General features: G+C 45.2%; 2 protein-coding genes across 2 annotated transcripts; one reads left to right on the forward strand and one right to left on the reverse strand.

Moving 5' to 3' along the window:
* Nucleotides 1–74: 74 nt before the first annotated feature.
* On the reverse strand, nucleotides 75–5,469 carry LOC123723947 (actin maturation protease-like). The gene is made up of 3 exons (XM_082955533.1): nucleotides 5,318–5,469; nucleotides 4,032–4,203; nucleotides 75–3,881 (listed from the first exon to the last, which is right to left on the reverse strand). The coding sequence occupies exons 1-3, from the start codon at nucleotides 5,467–5,469 to the stop codon at nucleotides 3,489–3,491; spliced, it is 717 nt and encodes a 238-aa protein (XP_082811659.1). The 3' UTR covers nucleotides 75–3,488.
* A 1,454-nt stretch (nucleotides 5,470–6,923) lies between these two features.
* Nucleotides 6,924–9,592, forward strand: snrpa (small nuclear ribonucleoprotein polypeptide A). The gene is given in 7 exon segments (NM_001141270.1): nucleotides 6,924–7,015; nucleotides 7,376–7,451; nucleotides 7,574–7,746; nucleotides 7,887–8,069; nucleotides 8,229–8,396; nucleotides 8,584–8,672; nucleotides 8,928–9,592. Coding segments are annotated over 6 exon segments (846 nt in total). The 5' UTR covers nucleotides 6,924–7,015; nucleotides 7,376–7,378; the 3' UTR covers nucleotides 9,088–9,592.
* Nucleotides 9,593–9,891: the final 299 nt, after the last annotated feature.

Here is a 9,891-nt window from a genome sequence, read left to right on the forward strand (position 1 = left end):
GTATGAATCATATTGATAGAACATGTTTTTACACTCCCCTACAACAGTACCAGTCAAAAGTTTGGGCACATCTACTCATTCAAGTGTTTGTTTATTTTTACATTGTAGTCTAATAGTAAAGACATCAAAACTATGAAATAACACAGATTCATGTAGTAGCCAAAAAAGTGTTAAATCAAAATATATTTTAGATTCTTCAAAGTAGCCACCCTTTTTCTTGATAGCTTTGCACACTCTTGGCATTCTCTCAACCAGCTTCATGAGGTAGTCACCTGGAATGCATTCCCATTACAGGTGTGCCTTAAGTTAATTTGTGGAATTTCTTTCCTTCTTGATGCGCTGAGCCGATCAGTTGTGTTGTGACAAGGTAGGGGTGGTATACAGAAGATAGCCCTATATGGTAAAAGACCAAGTCCATATTATGGCAAGAACAGCTCAAATAAGCAAAGAGAAACAACAGTGTACAATGGAGGGGCAATGCAAATAGTCAGGGTAGCCATTTGATTAGATGTTCAGGAGTCTTATTCCTTGGGAGTAGAAGCTGTTTAGAAGCCTCTTGGACCTAGACTTGGCGCTCCGGTACCGCTTGCCGTGCAGTAGCAGAGAGAACAGTTTATGACTCGGGTGTCTGGATTCTTTGACAATTCTTTGGGCCTTCCCCTGACACCGCCTAGTATAGAAGTCCTCGATGGCAGGAAGCTTGGCCCCAGTGATGTACTGGGGCGTTCGCACTACCCTCTGTAGTGCCTTGCGGTTGGAGGCTGTGCAGTTGCCATAGCAGGCAGTGATGCAACCAGTCAGGATGCTCTCGATGGTGCAGCTGTAGAACCATTTGAGGATCTGAGGACCCATGCCAAATCTTTTCAGTCTCCTGAGTGGGAATAGGCTTTGTCGTGCCCTCTTCACAACTGTCTTGAGGGGCTTGGACCATGTAGGTTTGTTGTTGGCATAATTGATCTCTTTCAGGCAGAGAGTACACCTGGCATACCCCTTTTTATCCACTGTATTGAAAAAGTGAGAAAGAGGGAAAGTGTGTGGTGTTCCTTTCACCTCTATAGTGGCATCCAGCTTAAGCCAGGCCCAGCTCCAGCTACACTTGATCCCTGAATCCACTTGTTTAACAAGCAACGCCTCATTTTCACCTAATTCGTGCTTTCTGAAAATTAATCACATACTGTAGAGGTTAAACATTAGTTTGTTAGCTAGTTAACTAGTCAACATTTCACACAGATTGCCAGGGTCCAGTAAGCAACTAACGCATTATAACTTGAGGAACGGCAAGGAGTCGTATACCAATTAATACTACAGCAAATTGGTTAGGTTACTAATGTTAGCTCATCTGATGTTGTAACGTTAGCTAGCTAACGTTAGCTGTCTGACTTTATTAGCCAGCTAATTTTCACACCATAAACTCAATCAGTTAAGCTGGCAAATGTTGCTCAACATTTCTCTGGCTAGCTAATGGAGAATTCGATCCAGCTGGCAAGATAGCATTACTTAATGCTAACAATACTTGTTCCACCACATTTTCTCCCTCACCTCAAACTATCCAAATGCCAGTTGTTTTTCGGTTACAGCTCATGAGGCGCTGATGCTGTAACTAGCAAATTGGTTGTCTCTTCTCTCTTCAGTAGCGTGCTGCATTCTGTTGTTAAGTGAACGATTGTCTGAGCCTTGGATAGTCAGTTTTGCTCTGAGCCTTGGATAGTCAGTTTTGCTCTGAACGCGCATCATTCATTCGTTTACAGCCAGTAGTGTGATCCTAAGTCAAGGCCCACCAGCATCCAAGTTATGGCCCACCAGAGTACTCACCCCTTCTTGATGAGCCTGGGTTTTTAATGGCAGGTAGCTAAGAAATGTCCTGTAGCTCCACAATATAGACAGCTCTGGGTGTGGAGTCAGTGTAAGAGCTTAGCCGGAGTCAACCTAGCACTGCCCAGGTGCATGGACTCCGAAGGAGGCGAGTCGGCAGCCCTTGGTTATTCCCGAGCGAACTCAGGTGACGTCGGGTTCACTTAGACAAGTAGACTTCGGGGGTCTCCGAGATCCCTTGGAGTAAGGGTGGAATCGAGGGCGAACGAGGGCGACAGGGCACAGATTCCCTCTCCCTGCTACATTCTCGAAGCTGCCCATCGATTCGGATGGTCAAGGCTAAGAGGGAGTCAAGGTTCATGAGCTCCCGGGTTGCGAGCTCATCTTCGATCACCTCTGATAATCCATGAAGGAACCTGTCTAACAATGCTTCCGGGTTCCAGGCACTCAGCAGGCAATGTGCGAAAATGCACTGCGTAGTCTGCCACACTACTGGAGTCTTGACGTAGCTGGAGAAGCTTACGAGCAGCCTCTCTCCCAGACAACGGAGAATCAAACACCTTCCGAATTTCCGCCACAAACTCCTCCAGACTGAGGCAGATGGTGGACTGTTGCTCCCACACCGCCGTAGCCCAGGCGAGTGCCCTCCCGGACATCAGCGTTATGAGGTACGCTATCCTCGAGAGGTCCGAGGGAAACGAAGAAGGCTGCAGATCGAAAATGAGGGAGCACTGGGAGAGAAAAGCCCGGCAGGTTCCAGAATCTCCAGCGTAGCACTCCGGAGGTGGTAAGCGGGGTTCTCTGGACACTGGGCTAGGCTGGGAGAATACAGGTGTGACCCGCTGCCCAGTGGGGAATCCGCGGAATTGCGCCAGCAATATATCGAACGCCTGATCATGGCGTTCTGCCAGGGTACGAAGTCCCTCCATAAGACATTGCAGTAACTCCTTGTGTCTTCCAATGGTGGCTCCTTGCAGGGTCAGTCAAGGCCAGTTTGTACTATCAGAACTCAGGATAAGACCCAGATGCAGACAGCTAGAGTCACAGATGTGTATTGATCCAAACAGGGGGCAGGCAAAAGACAGGTCAAAGGCAGGCAGAGGTCCGTAATCCAGGGCAGAGTCAAAAAGAAACAGAACAGCCAGCAGGCTTGGGGTCAGGACAGGGAGAGGTTTGTAAATGGGTCAGAGTCAGGCAGGTATAGAACGCAAGGCAGGTTCAGGGTCAGGGCAGGCAGAATGGTCAGAGCCGGGAAAACAGAACTTGAGAAAGCAGGGAGACAGGAAAACACCCTGGTAAGACCTGACAAGACAAGACGAACTGGCAACAGACAAACAGAGAACGCAGGTAAAAAAATACACTGTGGATAATGAGGCCAGTTTGACCATGTGAAGTGAATCAAACATTTCAGTAAGGCACAGGGTCTATTCAGACCCTGGAAAACAGGAGCCATGGAGGAGCCACAGATCTTTGCAAAGGTAAACTTCACATTCAAACTCTTCATTCTGATAAGTAGTAGACATAAGAACTGTCTTATGATCATCCTCCGGTGTCCTACAGAAGAAATGAATGCCAACCCAGGAAAGCATCCTAAGACCCTTTCAACATGTCCTCTACTTACAGTATTATAGACTGTCATGTTTTCCTGTGTCCAGGCCAATGAGTCTCCAACTGTATCATAACAGTGTTCCAGGAGAGAAGGCCCATGACCACTGAGTCTGTCCCCCAGTGTGGAGCAACACAACCTGGCCTGCCAGCCCGGCCTCCACCCCTCCTTTGGGCACCACACACTGGGTACAGTCCCCAGCCCTCTGGGGATCTATCTCCCTCAGCTGGGCATTGCTTTGGGCCACCTTGTCCAGGCTCCACAGCTGGTAGCGCAGGCTCTTACCCTGCTTTGCCAGAACGTAAGCTTCTCTTGCCTCCACGGTGGGACAGGGGCATGGGCATGAGGGGCTGTCCTGGGGCAGGAGTAGCCAGGGCAGGGTGGGATCAGACTGAGTGTACTCTCTGCTCACGTTGTCCTGGTCTAGACCCAACAAGACACCTGAGGTTATAGGAAGGGTGAAATGTCAAGACTTGGGTTATATACTGTATATGTATAATAAATATTTGCGGTAACAGTCAGCTATTAACATGGTACTCCATTGTAAAATGGTCAAATACATGATAACAACCTAATAATTACCATCAGGTTACCTTAAGAACACCATCTATCAGTAGCTAACGACCACTACCTGAGACAGACTGACTAGAGCAGATGGGTCCTTTCGAACAGCCTGAATGTGAGAGAATAAAGGATCCGGGATGAGGACGGGTTGTCCGTCAGCCAGGTGTTTTAGGATTGCTGTAGAGTTGTCTCCACTCATCCCTCCCGACAGGAGCTCAGCCCTGCAAGCAGGGCCATGTCACTAGCGGGGGCGGGCACACACGGGCACACACACAGGCACACGGCTAAAGCATTACCTGAGAACATCTCCCCTGTACTGTGTAGCCCCTGTCCATTGTTGTCTGGACTATGGTCTCCATGGAAACACTGAGGGGGCTGTGGTAGGTGATCTGCCATCCATAGAGCCACCAGACCACATCTACACATACAAACACACACAAGGTATGTACCTTAGGAAGTATAACATCACATTTAATGACAAAACTACCAACAAAAGACATCAGCTTAGGGAAGAAAGATTAATTCACACATATTAGATCAGTGATTAATTCAATGGAGGAATGCTCCATTTTGAAAAGCCAAAATCAAGCTTTACGTGACTTAATGTGGGCCGTCTTGGATGAGGGAAGGCACATACTTGTTAAACAGCATCCACTGCAGGTCTTTCCTGAAACTACATCAACCAGTAAACAGTCAGCCACACCACAAAACAGACTTTCTTACTGCCACCTGGTAACAAATGAGTTATTGAACAATGGATATATCACAGTAGTCTGTAGCTTGGTCTTGATGGGATAGCTCAGAGCGTCATCTCTTTTCTTGCGTTTGTGTTCTATTTGTAGTGGCAACTCCCACATGATCACTACAGTGCTGCTTTCATGGACAGAAACTGTTCTAAACTGAATGACCAGGTGCAGAACACCCCCACCCTAGTGCACTGACTATAAAGGTGGAGAGTGTTACCCATTGTGCGACTGACGACCCCATTCCATTCCATAATCTGTAGGCCCAATTAAAAAAATATATTTACACACTCCACAAGTGTGAACTGTGTAGATATTTTAGTCATTTAGCAGACGCTCTTATCCAGAGTGAATTGCAGGAGCAATTACAGGTTAAGTGCCTTGCTCAAGGGCACATAGATATATTTTCTCACCTAGTCAGCTTTGGAATTCCAACCAGAGACCATTCGGTTACTGGCCCAACACTCTTAACCGTTAGGCTACCTGCAGGACTCTTCCAGTGGTTTTCCAACCACCATGTTACAGATCCTGAATAGCTTTTATCTGCAACGCTTGTCTGAAAACGTATTTTTATGTAGACAGTTCGCCTCACCTGCTCTCCCTCTGACTGAGCAGCACCGGGCCTCTGCGTGATCCCCCTTGGCAGAGGTCTTTCCTGCCGCTATGGCCTGGTACAGCTTCTTCTTGCTTGGCCCCCGAGGCAGCTGTAGGTGGTCCTGGTGGTGGAGGAGGTGGATGCTCCATTGAAATACCTTCTGTCACTGCAGTGCAATTCTGGGTGATAAGAGACAGAGAAAGGAATTGATAAGGGCTCCACTCCATGACAGAAGATGGTTGTCCTTCTGGAAGGTTCTCCCATCTCCACAGAGGAACTCTGGTGCTCTGTCAGAGTGACCATCGGGTTTTTGGTCACCTCCCTGACCAAGGCCATTCTCCCCCGAATGCTCAGTTTGGCCAGGCGGGCAGCTTTAGGAAGAGTCTTGTTGGTTCCAAACTTCTTCCATTTAAAAATTATGGAGGCCACTGTTTTCTTGGGGACCTTCAATATGGCAGAAATGTTTTGGTACCCTTTCCAGATCTGTGCCTCGACACAATCCTGTCTCTGAGCTCTACGGACAGTTCCTTCGACCTCATGGCTTGGTTTTTGCTCTGACATGCACTGTCAACTGTGGGACCTTATATAGGCAGGTGTATGCCTTTCCAAATCATGTCCAATCTGTTTAATTTAACACACAGGTGGACTCCAATCAAGTTGTAGAAACATCTCAAGGATGATCAATGGAAGCAGGATGCCCCTGAGCCCAATTTCGAGTCTCATAGCAAAGGGTCTGAATACTTAAGTAAATAAGGTATTTCTGTTTTTAAAAACCTTTTTTTGCTTAGTCACTATGGGTTATTGTGTGTAGATTGATAATGGAAAATAATAATTAACTTTAGAATAAGGAGTAACATAATATGTGTAAAAGGGAAGGGGTCTGAATACTTCCCGAATGCACTGTATGTTACATCATGACTAAAGTTGCAAAAGACGTTTCTGAAATATGTGCATATGACATGCAGTTTGATTAACACTGACTTTATTGCATGTCTGTTTTAGTTTAGTTTAGTAATGAGACGACTTCAAGTGCAGACCTGAGAGCTATTTTCAAGTTTTTACATGTTAGGACTAGTAGCTGAATAAAGCCATGTTTGGTAACAAACACGGCTTTCATTTAAAGCGGCTACAATGTGGCATTTTCTACAGTAAGGTTACAGAACAGAAGACCTACTTAGTTAGCTAGCTATCAATAACAAAATAATTAAAAAGTAGTTCATCTTTTGAACCGAATAATAGCTGTTTGGAACATACGGACGGCTCTCAAACGCAGTAGATTGCACGATGATAATATCATAAGGATATGTTAAAGCCTATTTCTTTGGATGTGTAAAAGTAAATCAATATGATTTACAGATTTGATTATCTGCGCAGCATCTTGCATAGGTTGACTCTCATGAATGAGCAGCAATGTTACCAATGGGCGGGAGCGTCTGAAATTTAGCATATCGTATCCAATGATGTTAACGGGGTGGCTAAAATAACCCAATGAAAAGCTATTATGGACAGGATCCGGAAATTACACCAGCCAATCAAAATAGTTGGCTTTGTTAGCTATTAAGGCTTTATACGTCGACTATGTTAGCTAGTAGCAAGCTCCAGCAGAGATAATAAAGTGGGTTGTCGGGTACTTGTGTAGCTAGTTTCATTCATTTCTTTCGAGGCCGATTATATTGTGCATCCCAGTACTGAAAGGTAAATACAACGTCTCAATTATTTATTTTTTCTAATATGCAAGTTAGATAAGTCACCAGTTTGAAAAAATGAGTGGACATTGATGGCGAACGTCTGCTAACTAACGTTAACTTATCTGTAGTAGCTAACTTAGCCAGCAGCTAACATTAGCAAATGGTAGCTAGCTAGTTATCTTTTTTTAGTTAACTGTCTACTTTTTAATTGTAAAACACTTGGTTAATGGTTAAAACTAGTTAACGTTAGCTACCAACTTATTCTACATATAGCTACGTAAGTTAGCTACTTTAAGGAGGTTATAGGGCGTTAACAGTATCGTTAGTTGACATGTGTTCTAAATGGCCAACTTGTTTTATTTCACAGAAGATGGCTGCTCCGGATATGCGTCTCAACCACACCATATACATCAACAACCTAAACGAGAAGATTAAAAAAGATGGTTAGATCTAGCTACCCCTTCATTTTTGTTACTGTTTTGCCCTCGTGTCTATTTGTTTACCCATCAACCATGCCAACGGCTCCTTGCCTAAACATGTATTGTTTGTACCCTTTGTCCCCCAGAACTGAAGAAGTCGTTGTACGCCATTTTCTCTCAGTTTGGTCAAATCCTAGACATTTTGGTTGCCCGCTCACTGAAGATGAGGGGTCAGGCCTTCGTCATCTTCAAGGAGGTCAACAGCGCCTCCAATGCCCTGCGTTCCATGCAGGGGTTCCCATTCTATGACAAACCAATGGTGAGATATTGCCAATACACATGGTACACATCAGCTAGCTTTTGCCTGACACATGTTTAGCTAGAGAATGATGATTCTCTAGTATGTAGCCCTGTACTTTAAATAGTCTTGTCGTCAACTGTACCTCTTTCTCATCACAGCGTATTGGGTATGCCAAAGGGGATTCTGACATCATCGCTAAAATGAAGGGCACCTACGTGGAGCGTGACCGTAAGAAGGAGAAGAGGGCCAAGGTCAAGGGCCCAGAGGCTGCAGGGGCCAAGAAGGGTGTGCCAGGAACCCCTGTAGTACCTATGGGCCCTGGAGTTCCAACAGCCATGCCTGTAAGTGTTCTACTGTGAGACAGAACCACCTTTGTAGCCACTCTTAACATGTTTTCTTAAAGACATGTCTATCTAAAATGGCAGATTGTGTTATTCCACATGTATCACTAATTGATAATGCGGCTGATTTCATTGAACGTTCTGTTTGTTCTTCTGAAGGGAATGCCACCCATGAGCGGGGCTCCTCGTATGATGCAAATGCCAGGGCAGCCCCCTTACATGCCCCCGCCAGGCATGATGCCACCTCCTGGGATGGGCCCTGGGGGGATGCCCCCTGGTGCCATGCCTCCGGGTGGGATGATGCCAGGTCAAATGCCCCACGCCCAGGTATGGATCATGTGTGTGTATCAGTGTTAGCTTACATCTTGTAATATCTTCTCAGTGCCCTTTTTTATTAACTAAACAGCAGGTCTGTTTAGTGGAACACTGTAATCATGAGTTTGCTTGATGTTCGTCTTACTGTATAATCTCACTAACTTATTATGTTGATAAATGTAATCTTCTTTACCTCCAGGTTGCAGAAAACCCTCCCAACCACATCCTTTTCCTCACCAACCTCCCAGAGGAGACCAACGAGCTCATGCTGTCTATGCTCTTCAACCAGTTAGTACCTCTTCATTTTATTCCCCCCTTCTCATATACTCCTTGGTGCAGTGTGAAAATGTAATGTTTATTCTTCCATGTTCCGTAGTATTGGAACATATCTGTTCTGTTTTCAGTTTCCAATATTGTGGTTAATTTATTTCGTTGTGTTTGTGTATGGTGAGATTGAATATGTTGACAAGTATAGACCCTTGATGTGTCTTTTTAAAGTCTGTCTGAAGTTCTGTCCTGATGTTGACTGTTTTCCCACTTCAGGTTCCCTGGGTTCAAAGAGGTGCGTCTGGTACCTGGTCGCCACGACATCGCCTTTGTAGAGTTTGATAATGACGTGCAGGCTGGAGCGGCCAGGGAGGCACTACAGGGCTTCAAGATCACCCAGACCAATGCCATGAAGATCTCATTCGCCAAGAAATAACACACCCAGAGAGCTCTTAAATGGTTTACAATCTCACACACACACCAGGGAGACCTCATCACCTTACACTATACCAGCACGGAGCCGACTACTAACCTGTCCTTTGCCAAGAAAGCACAGTGCGTTACTAGTCCACACACACAGAATAACTGTAGATGACTTGCCTTGTCTGATTGTAGGGTACCGACGGTTTAGAGCACAGACGTAGACAGGTCAGCATTTTGATTGCAATGCTGGCACTAGGCTCAAATGATAACATGTAAGGACTATATTGGTATAGTGATTTGGTGCCAACATAAAGGACAGTTAGCTGACATTTGCGTATCCATAGCTCTGGTTAAGAAAAATTTAAATTCATTCTTTGAGGATAAAATCTGGTGTTTGTATGTAAGTATATTTACATTTTTACCGTTTGTCTGTTATAAAGCATTGCACCCAGGGTCTGTTTCACCCAGACATTGTACCTGGAGCTTTTCTGTTTGATTAAAACTTGCCATTTATAATGACTAGTGCTGTGGGTGTTTTCTGCTTTTATGTCTGGGGAGACATGAGGGGCTGTATTGCAAACAAAACTATGGCTTATTTTGTCTCAATGTTTATTGAAAACAAATACATTTGCTCAATGAACACTTCTCTCAAATACGTTGTTGGTTAACTAGCAAATTTGTATATTATAAACGCCTCCAAACTAGCTGAAATGAGCTACCTACGATTCCCACATGGCAGCGTCTCATTGTTGCTAGCTGACTGTTCAAAATCATAACGCATGTCTGCCGGCTCCATCGATGCGCACATCTTTTTTGT

Source organism: Salmo salar, chromosome 09, assembly GCF_965601325.2.
Source record: "Salmo salar chromosome 09, fSalSal1, whole genome shotgun sequence".
Classification (NCBI taxonomy): domain Eukaryota; kingdom Metazoa; phylum Chordata; class Actinopteri; order Salmoniformes; family Salmonidae; genus Salmo; species Salmo salar.